Here is a 25,280-nt window from a genome sequence, read left to right as displayed (position 1 = left end):
GAAATTTGGCTAAGTCTGGAATGTCCTGATCCTGAAATTTGACCAAATCTGGAAAACTGAAGAATCCTCCAAAAACTAGATTTTGCAATATAACTCCTGGAGGTCCGAAACCACTCTCAAACATCCTAAAAGTATATATGGAATATAACTTAAAGTATAAGAAAATTTCTTATACTTAAATGTTATATTCCATAAAATGATCCTAACGGAGAGTTCAAAATGTCAAATTTCGCTCCTGACCCTTCCAAAGGGTCCAAAGCGAATTTCGCTCCTGACCCTTCCAAAGGGTCGAGAGCGAAATTCTCCATAAGACATTCTACTTTGACCAAAACCTAGAACTAATGCATTCTCAGGCTTGAATGAAGGCAAAAGCACTTGTTTGAATGAAGAAATGCAAAAAAAATGAAGTCAGGATCATGGCCTAAGGTGAATTTCACTCCTAACCCTTCCAAAGGGTCCAAAGCGAAATTCTTATTTCCTCTATTTTTCTCCTTAGCTTGACCAAGTTTGTAGACTTTTGAGGCATAATTGAGAAGGTTTGATGCAAATTTGCCTTGGAGGGGAGATTTTAGACCTTGGGATGATGGATTCTAGCCTGGGAGAGGAATTTCGCTCCCGACCCTTCCAAAGGGTCCAGAGCGAAAATCCTTATAACTCTCATTTTCCTTCCTTGTTTTGGATGGGCGTTGGTTTATTAGGCTTTGTGTGTGAGTCTTGATGTGTTCTTGCCTTGATAAGTGTTTTGAAAAGTGAGGATCTTGTCCAAAAATAGGAATTTCGCTCCTGACCCTTCCAAAGGGTCCAGAGCGAAATTCTTCATAAGCCTCATTTTCTCCCTTGTTTTGGATACCAACCTTGTTCCATGGGCGAATTTGGGAAGGAAATAACATGTCTCTGCCTTTTGAGGTGATGGAACGTAGAAATGTGAAGGATTTTGGCCAAGATTAGGAATTTTGCTCCTGACCCTTCCAAAGGGTCCAGAGCGAAATTCACTATAATCCTCATTTGCTACCTTGAATGGGCCTAAAACCTAGTTCCTCAAGTGGAAAACAATCTATATTTTCCTCTAGGAGAAGATTGAAGTTTGAAAAATGAGCAATTAAAGCCTAAAACAAGATTTTCGCTCATGACCCTTCCAAAGGTTCCAGAGCGAAAATCAACCTAAGACTCATTTCTGGCCTTATTTGACCAAATTTTGATTTGCAAGGCATTTTGAAGGGAATAGTAGACATGTTTGGACGTTGGAAATGTTTGGAAGCTTTGAAAAAATGAAGGATTCTAGCCAAGAAGGTGAATTTCACTCCTGAACCTTCCAAAGGGTCCAGAGCGAAATTCCTTGCAAGCCTATTCTTTTGACCTTGTTTTGTTTTAAGACCTTATCCCTTGGGTGAAGGATGATGTTTAGTTACCTCTCAAGGTGATTTTGAGTTGGAAAAAGGAAGAATCAAGCCCAAATCATGATTTTCGCTCCTGACCCTTCCAAAGGGTCCAGAGAGAAAATCCTCCTAGACCTCATTTCCTTCCCTATTTGACCAAATTGTGATGTCCAAAGCATGTTGAAAGGGGAAATGGACATGATCTTGCCTTTGAGAGTATTTGGAAGTTGTGAAAATGAAGGATTTTAGTCAGCAAAGGAAATTTCGCTCCTGACCCTTCCAAAGGGTCCAGAGCAAAATTCCTTATAAGCCTACTTTTTAACCTTTCTTGGACATGAAACCTTGTTCCTAGGGCAATGAAGGATGAGATTCTACCTTGCAAAGAAGCTTCAAGTTGAAAGAATGATGATTTTGGGTCAAGAATGAGATTTTCGCTCCTGACCCTTCCAAAGGGTCCAAAGCGAATTTTCTCAAAACCTCTCTTTGCTATCAATTTTTTGTTAGATCAAGTGTGGGCTAAGGTAAATTCAAGGAGAAGTTGCCCCTGAGAGTGACTTTAAGTTGCTAGAAACCATGAAAGATGAAGGAATTGAGCCTAAAAATGATTTTCGCTCTTGACCCTTCCAAAGGGTCCAGAGCAAAAATCCTTAAAATCATCTTTTCTTCCAAATTTTGAACAAAGCCAAGCTTGGACAAGCATGAGAGAGGTCATTTGGATTGCTTTGGAGTGGATTTTGGTCACCAAGAATACAAATTTTGAAGCCAAATGAGATTTTCGCTCCCGACCCTTCCAAAGGGTCCAGAGTGAAAATCCTTCAATCACCTATTTTGCCTTGCAAAATCAAGTTAAACTTGGGCTGGACGTGAGAGGAGAAGTGTTTTCTAGCCTTTTGAGGTGAATGCAACTTGAAATGATGGAGGAATAAGCTTAAATTAAGAAATTCGCTCTTGACCCTTCCAAAGGGTCCAGAGCGAATTTTCTCTAAATCACCTTTTTTCCCAATTTTGTGCCAAGCCATGTGCTGACTAGGGCGAGTTTTGATGGAGAGGCCCTCAGGAATGACTTTGACTTAGCAATGATTATCAAACTTGAAGGAATTGAGCCAAAAAGTGATTTTCGCTCCTGACCCTTCCAAAGGGTCCAGAGCGAAAATCTTAAAACCACCTATTTTCCTTGCAAGTCTAGTCAAACGTTAGGTTTTCATGGCTTGGATGGGTGAGAGGAGACATGTTCTTGCCTTTTGAAGTTAGTTGGTGTTGAAAATGATGGAAATTAGCCCAAACCAAGGATTTCGCTCCCGACCCTTCCAAAGGGTCCAGAGCGAAAATCCTAGGATCACCTACTTTCTTTGCAAGACAAATTAAAATTTTGATTTTTATGGCCTAGATAGGAGTGAGGCAATGTGTCCTTAGTCTTGGTGGAGAAAAGCTATTTGGATAATATCTTTTTGTTGATGATTTAAGTTGAAAATGCTATGTTGAAATAAATTTATCATGTGTCCTTAATCATCTTTTGGTTTGTTTTGGCAGATGAAAGAAGACCAGGCCAGAACAAGGACGATCTTCTCCAGCCCAGCATCAACAAGGACAACCTTCTCCAGCCCAACCTCATCAAGGACGACCTCTTCCAGTACAACATTTGAACGAAAGACAAGGTGGCATCCCAGTCATCAATCCTCCAGTCGGGTTGGTCCACTTCAGCATGTCTGGATTCAATGTGCCTGACTCATCAAAGATGGCACTAACTTCGATGTACCTACCCCGGCTATCCATTGGTCGAATATTCCAGAGAAGACATGTGTCCAAATAATGCAATTATTTCATTGGTCAGAATTAAGTTTGTTGTAACTAACCCTAATTAGGGTTTTCATTATAAAATCTCGGCCATTGATCTCAAATTGATCTGAGCCATTGAATTGTATTGAGGGCGCTATATAAGCCCTGGCTCCTCATTTGTAAAGGCTCATAGTTAGTCAATAATAGCTAATAGTTAATAGTTAGTAATAGAGGCCAGAATAGTAGAATAGCAATTAGAGTAGATTAAGAAGAGAAGGCAAGACATTGTTGACTTAATTGGAAAGACTTCTTTTCATTGAAGATATGGTGGAATATGTTGTTTCTTTGCAATGTGCATGGTCTCTTGTTGAAACTTCATTTTTGATGATAGATGATTAAATTGAGTGAAGAAAATTGTTGAATGCACCTGTGTGGAATCTGTCTAGTCCATACCACTAGCCTCTTACTGATGGTAAGTGCACCCTACGTGGTCAACTGGCATAAAATGAGCTTAATCTTAAGTCGTTACACGTCTATTGTTCATACATTATCTTGAATGGTGATCATTGTCAGATGGTGTACGATTTGAACATATTGGAAGCATCCCTTAGAAGATCGCACTGAGTTGGTGTTGAACTGTTCAACCTGATGGTGAGACCCAGCCCAGTAGGACTCCACCTAGTCATTCATCCATTTTCTCGCATTCTAGGTAGTAGAGTAGACGTCCTGAACCCTGCATCTTTTGTCATTTGTTTGTCTTCCAGTTAGTTAATAGGACTTGTGATTCCAGCAAATCAAACATTTAGGTCATTGAGTGTAAGTCCCCTTGTGATTCCAGCAAAATCACATCATACCGCGAAGAGCTTATCCACGAGTAGAGATCCTACAAAGCAGAACCTTGGAGTTGCCTCGACTGATCCTTCGGCGAGATCTTCAGCAGTTGGGAACTTTGTTCAAGAGAGGATAAGGTGCCTTTTAGGTATTTTATTCTGTGTTTGGTCATGTACAAAATACACATCAACACCTCCCTACTTAAAGTCACTCTAGAAAACCCTAATAGGCCAAACCCCTATATACATTTTAAATCCCCTTAGCAAAACAAGGGGGGACAATAGAAGATACTGCTACTTGATACAAGATGCCATTCCAAGAGATTAGAAATGCCCACAAGCCATGCCACTGCTATGAGGCATTGTTACCCATCTCTCTTATACATAATTATAAACCCCATTAGAAGACACCGAGGTGATCTCAACCTATGGTGCAAGCAAAGCAGCCCCAAATGCCGCCCCATGAAGTTTTATCCCTTTGATGACATCCCTCCTATGTAATGCACATGTAAGCAAGCTGTTCTCCAAAGGCAGCATGGTATAGACACTTAGGAGCTCTAGCAAACCATTATGGTAGGAAACCACCATATACCTTATTTCCATCCACAAAGTCTGACAAAATTTCTCCAAATGACCCAATTGTTGTTGTAATTGTTGAGTCATTGAAAAGATTTGACAAAAAAAATTCCCATCCCTTAATTTCATTTTCTGTTTGACATATTTGAATTTGTGCATAAATCTGTAAATAGCATGGCCATCAATACAACTGACTTTCCTCCAACTCACATGACCATTACTTTAAAAATACAGATAAAGTCAAATGCTCTAAAACTTAAATTGCCTTGTCTCTATATTTTGGCCCTTAATCTTAACATCCACCACAATCATCCAATGGACTAAGAGTGCAGTATCACTAACTTCAGTGTTTACTTCATGCTGTCCTTCAAGACAAAATGCAAAAATGATGATTCAGTCAATCTTTTCAGCAATATAATGGATTTCTTTGCATCTGTTGCACCATATAAAACAGTCCGTGTGCAAAATCTAGATCAACAACAGAGGAGTGGGATACATTGTAAATAGAAGTGTCTGCACCTTTGGTTAATCTAAGACCGCCATTCATTTCTTCTGGGTTTTTCCTGTATTAAAATCTCTCATAAGGATGGTTTTCTGCAGGTGTGAACTAATGGCCCATTGCATCATTTGGTTTAAATATGAGATAACGTTATTCCAGTAAGGTGGTATATACACACTGATCACACAAATATCTGCTTTAAGGAAAATAAATAAAAAAATAAACATCCATACCACATGGAAAGGTGCTGTAGGTGTGATAGTCATCCCTAGCAGGATCCAATCAGAATGTTGCTTTTGTGTTGTGCAATGTATGATTGGCAGCTCTTATCACTGGCATCTGATCTTTAAAGAATACATACCGCATTATACTTCTCTTGCTTACTGGGCAAGCTGAACATATCTCATAAATGTTAAAAGAATGCAAGATTCAGGTTGTATGTCAACAACATAAGAGTTAATGACATGATAGTTAAAAACCTAACAAGAAATCCACTCTTTCAAGCTCTGTTTTTCTACCATATCTATTCCTCTTACTCAAAGAATTCACCTTCCAAGAAAACATGTATTTTGAGTGTTTCTCCAAGTTTCTGGACAAATGAGGGTGTGGGGACAAGGTTTTGATGACACCAAAAACATTCCCAAATTTTAAGGATAGTAGGGGTTTGTGGGGGGTGGCTGTTAAAATAACTAAAAACACCTAAAAGCAGCTATAATTTTCAAAAGTTAATGCTAACAACAAAATATGATTACTAGACAAATTCTGAATATTTTACAAGGTGATCATGGGGTTCCAAATTCTGTGGAGATGAAAATTAGGGTATAACAAATCTAACTTTTTTCATTCAACATCATCATGAATATTTTGGTTTTGTTGTTTTGAAAAAAATTAGTGACACAAAAAAATGGAAACAACAATTTTAGACACTCCCACTATAACTCACCTGAGAATCCAAGGCTTCTTCAAGCTTACTGTAAAAGAAAGTATTGAAGAAATGATAATTATTCATTTGATCAATGGATAAAGATTGAGAACATTGAAGGTACCTGTCAAAATAACCATTGACTATTTCATTATGTTTAACTCTTTAATCATTAGGAATTTGGTCAAAGATCTCAACATGGCACAACATCAAAAGATAAACACAACTGCATAAATAATTTGTCAATCTTTCAATCCAATCATATTGTAATAAAAAAGTCAACTGAAAAATCATGATGCTACTGTTTACAGATGATTCTAATTTTTTTTAATATTGTTTAGCTTAAACGCTGACTCAACAGCTTACTATCATGCTTTCTTTTTCTACAATTGAGTATAGATTTAAAATCAATACTTCTGTTGATTACTAATGAATCTTGCATCAAATATACCTTAGAAGAGGCATTTCATCATCTCTTATTAAGAATTTGCCAGACTTTTAAAAAAATGTCATTCAGTTTTCTTATTGAAAGGATAGCATGCGGGTGACCTCTCCCTCATCCAACATGTGTAATATTAAAATTCTAATCACAGTAACTAATTTTCTAATGCTTAAATAGACATTAAATTAATCACACAAATCATTGAAATTCAAACAGCAGAAATGAAAACAACTACACAACAATTTACAACTTGAAATCTGTTTTGCATTCCTTTGAAAGTTTATAAGGAAACCTCCACAACTGTCAACTACAGCTACACAGAATTTATACAGCAACTTCCCAGATTTCTCTGTAACAGCCCTGTTGCAGCGTTCATAACTTTTTTGTATGGATAGATCAGAATATGAGATCTGACTTTTTGGAAAGCCCTGTGACCTACCTTCCATTCAAGACCAATTTTGTGCAATTTGGTTGAGTTTTGTGCATTTGGTGAGTGCTTTACTGAAAACTGCCTGGAAACCCTCCTCACCTAGGGTTTGAACAATAAAAACATGATTTCTCCTCATTCCATCAGGGTCTGATCATGAAACCTGGTGGAATGATAGGTTTTTGTATGTTCTTTCATGTTTTCAAAGTGGCAGGGCAGGAGGATGAGTTTGGAAGGAGTTTGGTGAAGCCCTAGGCTTGGCATCTTCATGTGACAAGCCTAGAAAAGGGATATAAGGCTGCAAAACGAAGTGCAGAAGCAAAAAGTGACCCCTTGGACGCCCAAATTTGGTGGAGATGACCTTGTGGAGACTGAAACCAAGTGCTGGTACCCTGGGATGAGAGTTTGTATGATCGTTGGAGTGAATCTTGTATTGAAGGCCTAATTTTACAAGCCTAAAACAATGACAGTTTTAGGACAGTCATAAGTATCCTTTGAAAACCTTTGCAAAACTCCTTTGGGTGGATTCTCTTATTGAAATCAACCCATATTTACTGCTATGGTGTGTCCTTAGATGGTTAAAACCTTTGTTTGGATGCAAACTTCACTTTAAGGGCTACTAGGCCTAGGTGCACCATGTGGAAGAAGACGCCTTGTAATTGACTTCCAGGCCATGCCATGGTTGGAATAAGTTGTTTGGGGTTTGTGCTGGTGTCTTGAACATGCCTATGTGTTGTGACGTATTCACACATCGCCCCATTGCAAATGGGGACCCCAACTTTTTTGCTTTTTGGGGTTTGCTTTCTAGGTTTTTAGGGTTTGTCAATTAGCCTTTGCATGTTGAGTGTTGCCAAAGGGATCACTACGATGGCAAGCTCTACTTGAGCCAGGGTGAGTCCACGGGGCCCCAGAATTAGGGTTTCTTTGAGAGTCTTCCTTAGGGCCTGGTTTTGCTCTTGTTGCTAATTGCGTCTTGCTCGGTGAGTGAGTATCATCCTTGAAGGTCTGAGCTAGGTCAAGTTGGTGAGTGATGAAGTCTGGAATGTCATCCAGATCTTCAAATGCCCTGAAATTTGACTAAGTCTAGAATGTCTTCCTGATCCTGAAATTTGACTAAGTCTAAAAAACTGAAGAATCCTCCAAAAACTAGATTTTTCATTATAACTCCTTGAGGTCCGAAACCACTCTCAAACATCCTAACAGTCTTATATCTTTCTTCTTTCTTATACTTAAATGTTATATTCCATACATGAATCCTGACAGAGAGACCAAAATGTCAAATTTCACTCCTGACCCTTAAAGCGAATTTCGCTCCTGACCCTTCCAAAGGGTCCAAGGCAAAATCCTCAATTTCACCTAATTTGCTCATGATGAAGGTCATGTTATGGATTCCTAGGCTTTAGAGGAGAGAAGACTAGTATATGGTTGCCTTGGAAGGCATTTTGGAGTGGAGACATGATAGATTTTGTCCTAAAATGCAAAATTCACTCTTGACCCTTCCAAAGGGTCCAGAGCGACATTCTTAAGACCTCTATTTTGCCCCAAATTTACATCAAGCTTGGTGTTGGATTGGTCACAAAGTGAGAAGAATTTGAACCAGGAATGCAAAATTCGCTCCTGACCCTTCCAAAGGGTCCAAGGCGAAATCCTCAATTTCACCTAGCTTGCTCATGATAAAGGTCAAAGCATGGATCCCTAGGCTTTGGAGGAAGGAAAGTTGTCATATGTTTGCCTTGGGAGGAATTTTGGAGTAAACAAGTGATAGAATTATCCTGGAATGCAAAATTCGCTCCTGACCCTTCCAGAGGGTCCAGGGGGAAATCTTTTGAAACTCCTATTTTTCACCTTGTTTGGGCCAGACGAAGAGCTAATTGTGAGATAATGTTGAAAAGAGGTCTAAATTGGGCAAAATAGCAAATTTCGCTCCTAACCCTTCCAAAGGGTCCAGGGCGAAATCTTTTGAAACTCCTATTTTTCACCTTGTTTGGGCCAGACGAAGAGCTAATTGTGAGATAATGTTGAAAAGAGGTCTAAATTGGGCAAAATAGCAAATTTCGCTCCTAACCCTTCCAAAGGGTCCAGGGCAAAATTCTTATAGGGCTTGTCCCTGGGAAGGATTTTGAGCGAACTTTATTTTAAAGTCTTCTTGTTGATGATTTAAGGTGAAAATGCTTTGTTGAAATGAATATGTCATATGTACTTAATCACCTTTTGGTTTATTTTGCAGATGGAGAAAACTAGTCCAACATCATCAAGGACGACATCTTCCAGTCCAGCATCATCAAGGACGACCTCTTCCAGTCCAGCATCATCAAGGACGACCAATTCCAGTCCATCATCGTCAAGGACATTCCACAGGCAAAAGGGAAGACTCAAGGTGTTCAAGGAATTGCCAGCTACCTCTAGAATCTTCACTTTGCCACACTAAGGAACCACAAGATGACAATGAAAGGCGTTGCTAGCATTTCAAGGAAAGGTACACCACCCATCCATCACGTCAAAGACAGAGGAGAATCAAATAAGGTTAGTACAAGGGTCCGTTGAAGAAGCAAATAGTCTCAGAGGAGTTAATCAAAGTTAGCTTCTCAACCTCATCAAATTAAACATCAACCAAGTTACAAGTGTCAGACAAGGTGGCATCCCAGTCATCACTCCTCCAGTCGGATTGGTCCACCTCAGCATGACCAGATTCAATGTACCTAATTTATCGAAGGCGGCACAAACTTCGATGTACCCACCCCTACTTCTCATTGGTCCTCGCCCTTGGAATGTAATTTTCTAATTGGCTAAGGAAGTTTGTTGTAACAAACCCTAATTAGGGTTTCTATCTTGTAATCCTAGCCATTGGTTTTAACTCAATCAGAGTCGTCTGTTTATAAAGGGCTTCCTATATAAAGCCCTGGCTCCTCATTTGTAAAGGTTAATAGTTGGTTAATAGATAATAGTGGGTGAATAGTGAGCTAATAGTAAATAGTCAGAGAGTAGGAAATAGTTAGAGTAGAGTAGAAAGAGAAGGTAAAGATTGTTGCCAAGATATTGTTGCAAAAGACTTGTACACTTCATTGAAGAAATGGTGAATTCTATGGGTCGATTCAACAATTTGCATGGTCTCTATACTTCTCAAATTTGATTTCATGTTATTAGGTGAATGGAAGAAATTTGTATGATCAACGGTGAAATTCGTATATCCATACTACTAGTGGTTTGTTGATTGCAGACTTGCCTTGCGTAGTCGACTGGAATCATTCAACTTAAGCTTAACTTCAATTATCGCTTCTTCATTGATATGCATCAACCTGACGATGTCCATGCTTGCAGCGGTGATCTAAACATCATAAAGCTTTCCTTAGAAGATCGCACTAATCTTGTGGAGATGATCCTAGGATGTCAAAGCAAGACTTAGAATTTCATCAAAGGTCGTTCATTGCTCTTACGTTCTTAGTTTTAGGATTAGATCCTCTCCAAACCCCTGTCCTTTTTTCCTTTTTTTAAACAAGAACCAGTAAAATCTCACGTTCCAGTGATATCCAAAGCAAATCAGATGCTCAAGCAGTCGAATGTAAGTCCCCTTGTGATTCCAGCAAAATCACATCGCACCGCAAAGAGCTTATCCACACGTAGAGAACCTACATATCAGAACCTTGGAGTTACTCTGATTGATCCTTCGGCGAGATCTTCAGCAGTCGGGAAACTTTGTTCAAGAGAGGATAAGGTACCTTTAGGTATTTTATTCTATGTTCGCATGTGCTTAAAAAACACATCAACACTATGTCAATGGACTCTTGGAATTCATGTGTTAACCCTTTGCTGCCCTTAGAAGTTCATTTATCATGCATCCTAGGAACCCGGGTATGATGGTTTTGTGAGGGGTTTGTAAGCCCAAAGGTATTGTGATTTTGTAAGGCCTCATTAGTGATTGAGATCATCCTTGTGCCTCTGCATCATCCCCTAAAACTTATTTACCTCTTTTAGATTTGAGCAAATTTAGGTTAATTTAAAGTATAACTAATTAGGGGACATTACATATGTTGTCTATAGACATTATTACTAGGATTTTGCATCCATCTTAACAGCAACTAGGCCTCTTTTGTGAGGTGAAGCTAAAGCTTATACATAACCAATTCATGTGTCATAAACCAAGGAGTGCGGGTCAGTTGATGCTAGAAAGTGAAATCTTAATCTTAAACTAAGGAAATAGGCAATGGTGTTTTGGTGTGCAATTAAAAATCTCTAATCAATGGCCATGTGATCCAAACCATGGGCCCTGCATTTCACACTCACATAGAATATAAGTTTATCTCATGACTAATTAAATATAGCATTTCAAATTGTAAGTGTGTATCTTTAACTAGCTAAATACTAGGTTATTGGTTGAGCCCCTAGAGAGCCTAGGTCCCAGCCCAGGTTTGAGGTTTGGATTCAATACCTTGCGAGTTCAGGTAGAGTCCCGTTCAAACCCTACGAGTCTGTCTCAAGCCAACTGAGGGCGAATTTGACAAGTACCAATGCCAATTCGTCAAGTTTGCCCACTTTTTTTACTTTTTTCCCTAAAAGTGCAATTTGCCCCCCAAACCCTAAAATGTGGTATACAAAACATCCAAAAGGAAAAAGAAAACTCATTTTTCATATTGTGAATGAAAAACAAAAACATTATCCTCCATTGTTGAACTTGTTTTTTTGCTTGCCATTGCACAAATAGAGTAGAAGATTGATTGTTGAACATTCTATGCCAATTCTTGTACTATTCATATGCATTTAAAAGAGTTTGTTTGTTGTCAAGGAGATTGTAGATAAAGATTTCTTCAAAAGAGGTAGGTTTTTTGAAGTTTTTGATTTTTTTCCTACATTTTTTTACAAATGAACTCTCTTGTTTTGCTTTAAAGTTTCTGGTTTATTTTAATTCTTCTAGGTATCCATAAAAGAAGCTTAATTTTTTTAAAAGAATTAATTATTAAATTGTATATATAATTTTTTGTTTCATTGGTTTCAATTCTTCAAATGTTTTGTTTATTGAACTTGTTGTCATAGCTATTACAATGGCAACGATTTCTAGCTTTGTAAGCTGACCCCACTTCAAAACAAACACAAATTCTCCCCTCTGGAAATATGTTGAAATGGTATAGCAACTTCCAAGTGGTGGTGGTTAAGATTTGTAGTGAATGTAAAGTTATATATTCAAGCTCATACAATCATGTGAAAGACCATTTGTGCAAGATCCATTTATTCCAAGCAAAGGTGGTAATAGCTTTCTAGAAGCACAAGCCTCGACATTTATTGAAGAGAAACAAAAAGTAAATCAAGCAACAGAGCATAAATGAAATCATCCTTTGTCAAAGAAAGGATCTTGAGGGATGAAGCCCCCTCCACCGCCTTCTCATTTTCAATCTACAAAGAGCCATCCATTTTTGTCCAAACCTGAAGAACAACCGATGACCTCCACATAAGAGATCAAAGGATTGTTGGAAATGGCATTTCATAACGAGTTTCAAAAGATTGTCGATCAACACATAGTGAGATGTGTCTATGCGAATGGATTGGCATTCAATGTTGTTTTCTCAACATATTGGCAACAAATGGTGAAATCAATTAATGAGCTCCAAAAGGGTACAAGGGCTTGGGTTTTAAGGTGTAGCACCTTATTGGAAAAAGAGGTAAAATTTGTGGAGGACACCTTAAAGCCCATAAGGGATTCATGATTCTAAATAGGGGTGTCCATCATTTTTGGTGGATGAAAGATGCAAAAAATCAACCATTGATCAATGTTATTGCCGTGTCCCTAGAGGGGCAATGTTTTGAGAGCAGTGGATTGTGAACAAGAGGTGAGGATGGTACATTTATTGCTAACATTCCTTGTTAAGACATTGATGAAGTGGGCCCTCAAAAAGTTGTGCAAGTTATAAGTTATAACAAACAATACCAAAAATTGTAGAGCAGCTAAGTTATTGGTTGAGGAGCATTATTCACACATTTTTTGGACACCTTATGCTATCCACTCCCTCAACCTTATGCTATAAAAAATTGGCAACAAAATTGATTAGATCAAACAGTTGTATACTATGGCAAAAGAGATCATGTAATGTCCCCACTTTGAAATAGAATTTAATGGCAAATAATAATAATAAAATTAAAATTCACAAGAATAAAAATAAAATTAAAATTAAAATATATAAGAATATAATCAGTGTTCCACGGAAACATGTTCCCCCCCCCCTTTTGACCCACATTTCTGAGACGGGGACATTTCTGGGACGTGGCATCTCCCACCGTCCTGCCACAACCACCAGTTCTCCGCCAGAGCCAGGGTAACGAACCCGCGTCTCCCAAGGAGACTTGGAGACGTCTTCCGTCGTCTTGCCAAAGCCATCGGTGCTTCGCCGGAGACAGGGTAACAAACCCACGTCTCCAAGGATTCTTGGAGACGTCAACGTCTCCAAGTCTCCTTGGGAGACGCCAGACGTTTCTCGGGGAGTAGGGAGACGTCCAAAAGTCTCTCGTCGCCCAGCTGTAAAAAGCATTAAAAAAATTTAATTTTAAAAAAGATGAGCTATTTTTGGGGGTTGGGGGGTAACCCTAATTTGACGTGGGCCCAACCCATTCCCCCAATACAACACAAAACCACCAAATTTGATGATTTCATTCACATTTCTAAGTCTGATTTTTTTTCCAGCAAGCTGAAGAGGAGGAAAAACTTGGTGAAGTCTGATTGAACGAGTGAAAAGAGTGAGTGCAAGCGTGAGAGGAGTGAGGAGTAAGATTCTAAGAAAAAGAGGAGGAAGAGGATTCTACAACATTTTGGAGAGATTTTCCAAGCACAAGGTAGGGTTTTTCTTGGTTTTTGTTTGTTTTATTTTCTGATTTTCAATTCTTTGTTTGTTTAAACTTTTTTTTTTATTCATTTCAAAATCAGATTTGATGTTGAAGCTTGAGGGCAAAATGATGAATGGATCAGGAAGAGGATTCCACAACATTTTGAAGAGATTTTCCAAGCACAAGGTAGGGTTTTTCTTGTTTTTCTTGTTTTTTGTTTGTTTTATTTTCTGATTTTCAATTCTTTGTTTGTTTAAACTTTTCTTTTTATTCATTTCAAAATTAGATTTGATGTTGAATCTTGAGGGCAAAATGATGAATGAATCATTCATCATTTTGCCCTCAAGATTCAACATCAAATTTTAAATAATAATAAATATAAAATTATAAATTATAAAATTTCTAACTTGTTTTCAAAATTGAAATTTCAAATTTGTATTTCAATTTGTTAAACTAGGCTGAATTTATTTTTATTTTTATTTCGTGAAATGCAATGTCACTATCACAATGAGCTCCCATGACATGAGTAAAGATGAGATGGAAATCCACTCTCATAGTGAAAATGATTTAGATTCTAAACCTGAGGCTGAGAGGGGTGACCATGGGGCTGATCCTGGAGCCCAATCTAGTTCCATGGCGAGTGTAACAACTAGTACAAGCTGCCCTTCAAAGTTGTTGGCACAATATGCTAGGGGTTCTTATGATCCTAAATCTCCTCTAAGATAGTTTGCTTCAAAAGTACAAGGCACATCACGTACAAGTGGGGGAACACAAAAGTGGCAGTGCAACATTTGTGGGGTTGAATGGTTTGGTAGCATCACTAGAGCAAATGCACACTTACTTTTTTGGAAAGGAAAAGGTGTGGACCATTGTAAGTTTTTGGCAAAACCTAAAAAATATAGAGTACAAAATTAAGATGAACAAGCTTTGGGGCATTCCAAATGATAGAGAAGTTTCAATCCCTACTACTTTGTCTGCTAGGGCAGCCCTTCAGCAAAGCCGGCAAGTGCAACATACTTCTCCTCATACATTGCAGATGAGAGGAATGATGTCTAGACCTTCATCCACTTCCACTTCTAGTGCCATGCCCCAATCACGAAAGGCTAAGGGGACAGGGAAACGCAAGATGCAGAGTAACCCCATAGCTGATTTGTTTAATGTGCAGCTGAAGGATGAAATAGATGAGTCAATTGGCAGGTTCTTTGCCAATGGCATCCCATTTCATGTTGCACGGTTTCCTTATTATAGGGAGATGATGTCTATGGTGGCGACGGGAGGACCATCATATGTGCCACTAGGTGAGACGAAATTGAGGACCACAATCTTGGATAAGAGCTATTCCAAGATCAATATTTTGATGGAGAAGATGACGGCATGTTGGGTGGCATGTAAGAACACTCTCCTATCGGATTCTTACTTACACAAAATATCTGCCCTTGTTTATTAATTTTGGGTTTACAAACATATGTTTGCACTTCCAAGTTTTGTTTGTCTCGTGATTTAATAAGATAATACCAGGAAAGCAAATGATGTTGAAGTGCAATGGGAGAAATAAACAATTACTATAACAGCCTCTTAAGATATTCAATCAAATTAGATTTAAAGAGCTGTGCAAATACAATGTATTTAATTATTCAAAAATTCAGACCTTTATTTCCTTGCAAATGTAATACAAACATACCCGAAAATTCTGAAAATAAGCTACAAGTCTGAAACTTATAATCAGCAAATCTGGAACTTAATTATAGCTTTCTTTGTGAGACCCACATGGTTAAGACAATGGGTGCTAACAGCAATAAATATGTCACCAATGATTGATCTTCGAATGATTAACAATCTGTTCTTAAACCCTTGCTAAATTCTGGAAATAATCCACTAAAATCTGCACCAAGACTGTAGCGATTTACTGTAGCGCGGGTACTATAGCGCCATTGTAGCAGCAAGATTAAAGCTTGATTTCTGAGTGATAATGGCTGCCAAAGATAAATGCCTGGGTCTGCTGTAGATAAACCTCCAAAAACTTCAAACGATAGATGAAATTCTTCACTTTTAAGCACAAATAGAACTCTTGGATGAAGCCCTCTCAAGCAATAATATCAGCTACCATGCACAGCATCAAAATTGCACAAACACTAAAGAGTTTTTGTTCTCCAATGTTGTAGATGACTGAAACCCTAGTGTATTTCTACACTCAGCTCTCATATCAAAAATCACAAGTCAAATAACATCAAGAATGAAAAAGCATTTGCTTTTTGAGTCCTTTTATAACCTCAATCTCCTTAATAGCATTTAAATCCACTTTCATATCCACTTTAGGGTTTGCATAATAACTTTATTTAATATCCTCATAAGTGGGCGCCCAAGACTTGAATTATTAGATGCACATTAATATCATTTAAAATGATATTTTCTATTTATCTTTTGACTTTATCAAATGCATCAATAAATAGGCCTCAAATATTAATAATGATTAATTGCACTTTAAGTCACTTAATTGAGGGTCATGGCCCCATTGTACATAAAGCGACTTTAATAACTTTATAATATGCCTTTAATGATTAATTATTAATAAAGTATTACTTTATTAATAATTAAAATAACATAACTCCATAAATACTCATTATTTCTCGATCCCGTCTAAACTAGAGAGTCAACCACTACATCCATTGTGCGTCCATTTGCCTTACTTTTAAAAATAGTAAGAGTCCCTCTATTGTCCTCATTTTTGTTTTCAAAAATGAAGGACCACTACGTTAAAATTTTTGTGAAAAATGAAAAAAATTACTCTATGGCACGCTTCCTGAGGCAGAATTTTGGCGAATCCTTGGACTGGCTTAATCATCAGTCTATTTTCGAACTACGTTTCGAATTTCGTCAAATTCTGGGTTCGTTTGCTGTGTCTTTCCTTCAGTCAGGTTTTAAAATCCCGACTGTAGGTGGAGAATTTTCTTCAAACTGCAAGTTTTAATGATATTCGTTATTTTGGTCTTTGTAGGAGAATTTTTGACTTATTACATGTGCACTTTTATTTAAAAGATGTTACTTGTAATTTGTTTTAAATTTCCCCTTTGTTGTTTTTATCTTTTTTATTGTTTTTTGGTCTTTTTTAGTTAAAATAGGGATTTTTTGACTCAATTACAAGTAAACTTGCAGTTTGGTAAAAAAAAAACCCTACTTTAATGGTTTTTGCATGTAATAGGGATTTTAAATCCCCATTACATATGTGCAAGCAAGTATAACTTCTTGTAGGGATTTTATTTCCCATTTACAAGTAAACTTGCAGTTTGGTCAAAAAACCCCTACTTTAATGGTTTTTGCATATAATAGGGATTTTAAATCCCCATTACATATGTGCAAGCAAGTATAACCTGTTGTAGGGATTTTATTTCCCATTTACAAGTATTTAAAACTTGCAGTTTGCTCCAAAAAACCCGATTTTGCCTTGCAAGTGCATTTTTGACAATTTTTAAACTTGTCATTTGTCCAAAAAATCCCGATTTTGGCTTGGTGAGTGAAAAAGTGAATTTTTAAACTTGTTATTTGTCTTAAAAATCCCGATTTTGCCTTGTAAGTGAAAAAGTGACAATTTAAAACTTGCACTTTGGTCCAAAAAACCCGATTTTGCTCATAAAGTGCATTTTTGACATTTTAAACTTGCTATTTGGCCAAAAAATCCCGATTTTGCCTAACATGTTGAAAAAGTGAAATTTTAAACTTGTCATATCCTCCAAAAAACCCGATTTTCATTGTTTCATACATTTTCAACTTGCTATTTGTTCCAAAAAACCTGAATTGCAAGGAAAAACATGTTTTTTGAGGATTTTTAGCAAATTTTTGTGGAGATTTTTTGGGAGATAGAAGGCGTTTTGGATTCCTCCCTATTTTTATGCATTTTCAAACACCTTTCACGCCACATGGAGGTTAAGATTGCTGGTTTTTAGCTTTATAACAGCAAACACGTTTTTTCAAAAAACCACATTTTTTTTTGCCATTTGGAATGCCATGAATCAGCAATGTTATGAATCGTTTTGGCTTGGTATGCTAAGGTATTGAGGTTAGAAAGAGTCTTGGCCATTTTCCATGCCATTTCTCATGCATTTGCTGCCACGTTTTTCAGTTTTGGGCATTTTTTCAAAAACGTGGCTAGGGTTTTGGAATACAATTAATTTCTTTTTAAGAGATATTCTTCTTTATTTCAAAGATTGATCATCTTTTGGAGAGGCATTTTCAAATTGGAGCAAGGTAAGATTTATTTTCTTCTTGTTTCATTTTTCTTGTTTTCTTGTTTTTCCTTTCTAGTTGTAAATTTGTAAATGGTTGGTTCTTCCCCAAAAATCAGATTTTGTGAGAGAGATTTTCCCGTTTGTAAAGCAATTTTAGAACTGCATTGTTCTTCCCCATTTTCCCTCTTTACTTGTATTCGGGATTTTTAAATCCCGATTACAAGTTGGATGAAAATCATTGTTCTTCCCTTACGGATAAAAGATTTAACCATCTTTTGTTGAAATTCCAAGTTGCAAAGATGAGAAATACCCATCATTTCATAATCGGGTTTTTAGAACCAGATTACACGTTGAAAGTTCTTCCCATTTTCTTGAAGATGATCTTCCCAAAATCTTTTCATATTCATTTCCATCATCCGTACATACCATTTCATCCACTCACTTCACACCTTCATTCATTTTCCCCATTTAAAGTCTACCTGCAATCAGCCATCCAGAACCCGAAATTGGTCCAAAATGCACTCAAAAAACACTTGAAAATGAGTTCTAAAGGTCCAATTACAAGTGCAAACTTGTGTTTAGCCATTACACATATGAAGTTGCATGTTTGTTCCCCGCAATTGCAAGTAATGCTCTTGTTTTTCCCACACATGTAATGCAGCTTCCAAAACCCGAAATTCATTTGTGAGCCCATTTTTGCATCAATTTATCCCTTCCCTTGTCAGTCCGGTTTGCACACACGATCTACCAAATCAATGGATTAAGGCATGGGCCTTATTTTGCAAGCAAATTTCAAGAATGGATGACGATACAAAGAAGAGATACAACGATTCATGGTTGAGAGCATGGAATGCTTTCAAGACAAAGATGCTCATGACGTGAAAAGAGGAAGGCAACCCTTTCCCTCCTGAAAAGATAGTACTACCCCAAGCAAGAAGATAAGGTTGAAGTTCGTTGGCCAAGGACACAAAGATCATTAAGGATACAAGTTCCCATTCCGGTTCAAGATGTCTTTACCAATCTAGAATACTTCAAGTTCTAGCATCCTGAAGCGACATGAAGATCATCACAGACAAAGGATGATGCAGTTAGAGTTGTGTCTTTAGACACATGGAATAATTTTAGTTATGCATTTGTAATTTCGTTTTGACAAGTTACATGTAAAAGTATTTTTTGTAAAAAGCAAGTTACACATTGCTTGCACTTTTGTAATTACATGTAAGACAACTACAAGTTGTGTCCAATTAGGACTGTAGTTGGAATAAGTCTTAGTTAGTCAATGAAGTCTTAATTAGCTTTTGAATAAGTCTAGGTGGTTGACAGATTTTCTCAAGTTAGTTGGGATCCTCCCACCTTTTTTTCAAGGCTCCTCTTCTATAAATACTGGAGGGGTCTATTGTAATTTTTATCTTTTGGAAAGCAAGCAAAAACTCTGTCAAATTTACAGCAAGAAGTCTTTGAGCTTATGTATGTGGATTGAAAGTTTTTGAAGAATAAAAAAGAAGGATTACTCAAGTTTAGAGTCTTTGAGCTACATGTTTGAGTTTGAATCTTTTTATTTCTTCTATGCAAAGTATTTCTAAAGGAGCTTAGTCCAATCTAATTTGAAGTCTTTGAGCTGCAAGTAGAGAAGATTAATTAAAATAGGAAACTCTCTTGAAGGAGCAGCAAGTCTTTGAGCTTGTTGGTTGAAAATTTTGTACACTTGGGGAAATATACAAAATTGTGGTTTCAACCACAGCACACGAGTAAAAACTCTCCTAATTAAGGGAAGGCTCCCCCTATCTAACTACAACTTGGAAAATAAAATGGGATGGGACAGCAATCTTTCTTCTTTTTTCAAGAAAGACAATATCCTTTTCTCTTCACAGAAAAGGATAGCGATTGAATAACAGCAGTAACCACTTTCAAGTGAAATAAGAGAAAGGAAATGAAGTTTCCTGAAAGCGCAAAGACTTCCGTCACTTCCTTCGGGACGGGACAACAATATCAAGCTCAAAGACTTGACTATTGGAAGTCCTATCTACCCTTTTGCTATACTAAATTTTACAACAAATAAAAGATAACAGCTCAAAGACTGAAATAATCTATTCTTTTAACACAAAGACAAGAACTAGTGCAAGCTCAAAGACTTGCTGCTATTTCTTATCAAACAGTAATTTTTCCTCAAGAATAGACGCAAGCTCAAAGACTTGCTGCTCCTTCAAGAGAGTTTCCTATTTTAATTAATCTTCTCTACTTGCAGCTCAAAGACTTCAAATCAGATTGGACTAAGCTCCTTTAGAAACACTTTGCATAGAAGAAATAAAAGATTCAAACCCAAACATGTAGCTCAAAGACTCAAAACTTGAGTAATCCTTCTTTATTATTCTTCAAAACCTTCAATTCACATACATAAGCTCAAAGACTTCTTGCTATAAATTTGGCAGAGTTTTTGCTTGCTTTCAAAAAGATAAAAATTACAATGGACCTCTCAAGTATTTATAGAATAGGAGCCATGAAAAAAAGGTGGGAGGATCCTAACTAACTTGAAAGATTCTCTCAACCACCAAGACTCATTCAATAAATAACTGAGACTTCATTAACTAACTAAGAGTTACTCTAACTAACTAAGACTTATTCCAACTACAGTCCTAATCGGACACAACTTGTAGTTGCCTTACATGTAATTACAGAAGTACAAGTAATGTGTAACTTGCATTTTACATAAATTACTTTTACATGTATCTTGTCAAAACAAAATTACAACTAAGAAATTACAAAAAGAGAGAAGATTCAACTAAGTGCTGAAAAACACTTAAGTTGAACTTTGTGAAGACACGAATCCTTGAAATTTCCGGATGCTTGCTTGTAGTTCCTCGGGATTCGGTTCATGGGTGTTCTTAGCAACAACCATAGTCTTCACAATAGTGTTGTGACAGCGGAGGAGTGCGGAATTGTCTTTATCCAGGATGGACTGGATCTCATGCAAAAAGGCTTGGTGTTTCATCAATGCTTGAATTGAAACTGCCGAGAATTGTTCACTCCTCCATTCACCATGAATCCTCATTTGTAAATCCGCAAGAACCTCTTCTTCTGGAATCAGCTCTCCATACTGACTTACTATATTGCAAGAGGCCCTTTCACAATGTGAGACAATACCTTGATAAACTTCATCCCGGAATCTCCTTGCATCACTGATCTCTTCGATGAGGGATTTAAGAACAAGAGTCTTGTTTTCCATGAGTTCTTCAAATTCCAAGTACATGACCCTGGAAGAGATGATGGCGTGATCCTGCAGGATATTGAGCTTTTGTTGGGGCATGGTACGCCAGATTGCCAGACTTTTCTCAACACTTTCCAGATTCTTTTTGAAAGTGTTAGAAGTCTGATCCAATTTCTCCTCAATGGTTTCCAACTTAGACATTATTTGAAAAATGTCTTTTATCACTTGCACGCATTGATCATGAAGCTGATCAACCCAGGAATCCAGTGCTTGTACTTTCTGAGCAGCCCTTTCCACTCCACGAATCGATTCTTGGGAACTAGAAGAACCTATGGAGTTACTCCCTTCAACAGCAGGTTTTGTGATTTTATGAATGGCTGCCATGAGCTGTCAGTTTTCTTCTTCTAGCTTGTTTTTCTTTGCAAGAAGATCGTCACACCTTTGCACTAGTGAAGCAACAGAAAACTGAGCATCATGTTCAATGACCTCATGTGTTTGCTTGCCCAATTCTACCCTTGTAACCTTATAATCAGCAGCTGACATTTCATCAAGTGGTTTATCTGCAATAGGTTCCACAATTTCAGCTACTTTCATCTTGTTGCTATCAACAGTTACCCTAGAAATAGTCTTCGCCTTCTTAGCAACTTTGGATCTGGACTGTTTGAGTTGCTGGTAGTCAAAGGCATCAGGTGAGATCTCTTGCTTCTTTCTTTTCGGGGTGAAAGAACTAAGCCATGGAGGCAAAGTCGTCAACTCACTTCCTGTAGCAGCTGTAGGCAAAGGAGAAGCAGTTTCTGTTTGAACTACCGTGGTCACCCTGGGAGGAATATCTGTTTGAATAGCGACCACGGTTTGCTCAGTTACCAATGGACATGAAGATTGCCTCATGAATTCTTCAAAACCAGAAGTGGAAGTATCAATTTCTGATAACTGAATGCAAGTGGGAATATCTTCAGGAACTTTCAACACACTTTCTCGTTGTTGATCAGGAGAAGGCTCGTATGCTGAAATGGGAACTGCATTCTGAGGAGACTCATCAATGAGCAAATCAGGAGGAGAAAGAGGCGTCTCAATGGAAACCGGAGGAATGACCTCGTGAGGCGTGTCTGAAACTGGAGACTTAGGCGCATCATCAGATTGCTGCCCCTCTTCTGGATTATCCAGATCGATCACCTGAACATGGAACCGTGATTTCTCCTTCCCACGAGTAGTTGTCTCCTCAGGAGGAAGCACTACTGCACGACTAACTCATAACTTGATCCTTGTGCCTGAAGATGAAGCACCCTCCTTATTATCAATCTGAATCTCAGACTTCCGTCCAAGAGGCCCTGTAGAATCATCTTCTTTACCAACCTTGATTTTGATAAGTCTAACAGCATTACTTTTCAGCCATGCGTTAGTGTTGGCCAAGATAGGCTGAAATCTGTCAAGAATGGAGACGCACTCCTTGTGTGACCATTGGATCAAAGGAAGTGGAGCTTCCTCAACCCTTCGTGAAGTGTATTCAGGATCAAGTATATGCCCATCATCGATCATCCCTTGTGGGATATCTGCCAAGTTCAAGTCAACAATTTGCTCAACAGTGAGCCTGCAGTAATCCATCTTCAGAACTTCGGCTTTTGTGCGGAGATCTGCCCAGATGTCTTCAATGCGATGAACATGTACAAAGGATTTCTTGATCTTTTCCTTCACACCTCTATAATCAAAATCAGCTTTAGGTTTGAACCTCTTAAGCTTGATTTCCTGCAATTCAACCTCCATGGCCTTAGCCTTCACAGATGTGACAAGGGAGTATCGACCAATTTTCAATGGATTTGTGCTGGAGATCCCCATTCCAACCTTGTGTCTAGCAGACTGAAGAGTGTGAACGGCCATAATCTGTCTTCCCAACTCCATAAGAATTATCTTATCGGTTGGGTATCTTGGAAGCATGTATGGCTGTCCATCATAGCACCCAATCCTCATGTAGGTGAAGGTGGGAAATTGCAGGAATAAACACCCATACTCAGACACCTTGACCCATGCCTCATCTGATACTCTTTTATTTGTGAGATCCATGTCAATCTGACACATGAAATATCCAAAGAATGCATCTTGGACTCTTCTGAAATGCAGTCTGCTAGGTTTCAAAGGCAACTGGTCATAATATTCCCAAACTGGTATAAGCGAGCGATCACCCTTGGTAGAAAGACCTGGAAAGTGTCTAAGTGATGCTGCTAAATATACCAAATAAGAATTCATGAAGAAGGTCATAGTGGTAGGAACCGCTGCAAGTTGTTCGCACAAAGCATCGCTGATGATTTCACCCCATGAAATGTGATGCGACTGCCGTATGAACATGATGAATTGATACATCCATGGCTCAAAGACATTGGAGTGCTCAAGGCCCAACATTCTGCTGAGAAGAGTGATGGTGTCTCCTATCTCCCACTTGAAATCACAACGGTACAACTTTGCCCATCTTCAGAAGGAAGGACGTGGCTCTTGAATCCACCTATTGATGTGGCGCTTGCAATCTTTTTCTCTTTTCACATAATACTCTGCTGCACTTTCTTTGGTGATTTCCATATAAACAGGTGCAGGAGGTATTTTGAAGACCTTCTCGATTGTATCCGCATCAAGACGAATTATGGCTTCACCATCATCATTTTTTATGACTCTTGACTCTTTGTCAAAATGATGGGCGCATGCGAGAACAAACTCAGGTTCTAGGGCAGCCACTGGGAAAGAAGATGCATGATGGATATGGCTGTCCAACAGCCGCTGCAAGTTGTTATCCTGTGGATCTTCTACCCTGTGAATGAATTCTGCCATATCAACGTGCCCTATTTCTGTGTCCCTGATGCGATCCAATGGAGAAGATACCTGGGAAGGTGTAACCTCATTCTGGTATTTGTCATATTTGTATTTCATTTTCTTTGGAGTTGGCGATGCCGGCAAATCTGACATTGATTGTGAACCTGGAATGCTGTGATGAAGACTTAAAAGAGTTAAGGCCACATCATAATCAGCTGCAAATATCATTCTTTCTTTTTCAAATGGGTAAAACTTTGATCTCTGAATTTCACGGTTTTGTGAGAGGAAGAGGGAAGATATGTAGAAATGGGAAAATCTTGACTTTGACCAATTTCGGATCTTGGGAGAATTTTCGCAAGTATACAAGTTGGAAAGTACATACATGCAATCGGGGTTTTAAAACCCGAATACAAGTACACTTGTAAATTCGAAAATGGAGAAATGGATGAAAAATGGGATTTTGACTTGCGGGAAATGATGGAAATGGAAAGTACGGATATGGGGAACGTGAATGGATAGAAACGGGAATATCCGGGATAGTCATTTTCATGAAAATGGGAAGATCTTTTCAACATGTAATCCGGTTTTCAAAACCCGAATTTGCAAGAGAGGGGTATTTCACACTTTTCAAGCTTGGAATTTTAACCAAAAATGATTAAATTCCTTAACCGTAGGGGAAAAACAAGAATTTCCAGCGAACTTGTAATCGAGATTAAAAATCTCGAATACAAGCAAAGATGGAATTTTGAGAAGAATAATGCAATTTAACAATTGCATTTTAAAGGGAAGATTTCTTTCACGAAAACCAATTTTTAGGGGAAGAACATCACATGCCAAAAAAAAATGCAACAAATAACGAAAAAAGAAGAAAACAAGAAAATAATAAAAAGAAGAGAAGAAAGGAAGAACATACCTTTATTAGAAATGCAAAATGCTTCTCCAACAATGCAATACTTCTTGAGATGAAGAAGCAAAACTGGACTATCAAACCCTTAACACGTTTTTTGTAAAAATGCCCCAAATATGGCAGCAATCTTAAACTTGGAGGAGCAAAATGCCAATGGAAGTGTGCATTTCAAGTTTATTGGAGCAAAACGCCTAAGGTATTTGTTGGAGCAATGATGCCAAAGGTATTTGTTGGAGGCAATGACGCCAAAGGTTAAAAACGCAGCCAAAGGAAATCACGTTTTTGCAAAAAACGTGGTATTCAATGCACATTCAATGGATCATTAAATGTCTTGAAACCTATCCCATACTCCACGCCTAGGTGAGAGAGGGCAAAACGCCTTAGGAGATTGCAAGTTGTTAAAGATTTAACCCCTCAAAACGTGGCATTAAAGAAGAGCGTGGTTGCTGATTTAGGGTAAAAACCAGCAAATGTATCCTCCAAATGGCGTGAGA

The 25,280-nt window shown here is 38.0% G+C and overlaps 1 protein-coding gene across 2 annotated transcripts in view; it reads right to left on the bottom strand.

The window, feature by feature from the left end:
* Positions 1–25,280, bottom strand: part of LOC131070457 (ubiquitin-like-specific protease 1D) — a 208,061-nt gene that overhangs the window by 76,595 nt on the left and 106,186 nt on the right. For both annotated transcript variants that reach the window (XM_058006014.1, XM_058006015.1), the window contains exon 9: positions 6,001–6,103. In XM_058006014.1, coding sequence (XP_057861997.1) covers positions 6,001–6,103 — 103 coding nt within the window. The remainder of the gene's footprint in view (positions 1–6,000; positions 6,104–25,280) is intronic.

The sequence above is a fragment of the Cryptomeria japonica genome, chromosome 3 (genome assembly GCF_030272615.1).
Source record: "Cryptomeria japonica chromosome 3, Sugi_1.0, whole genome shotgun sequence".
Classification (NCBI taxonomy): Eukaryota; Viridiplantae; Streptophyta; class Pinopsida; order Cupressales; family Cupressaceae; genus Cryptomeria; species Cryptomeria japonica.
The sequence above is the reverse complement of the archived record's forward strand: the minus strand, read 5'-3'. Positions and strand labels throughout refer to the sequence as shown.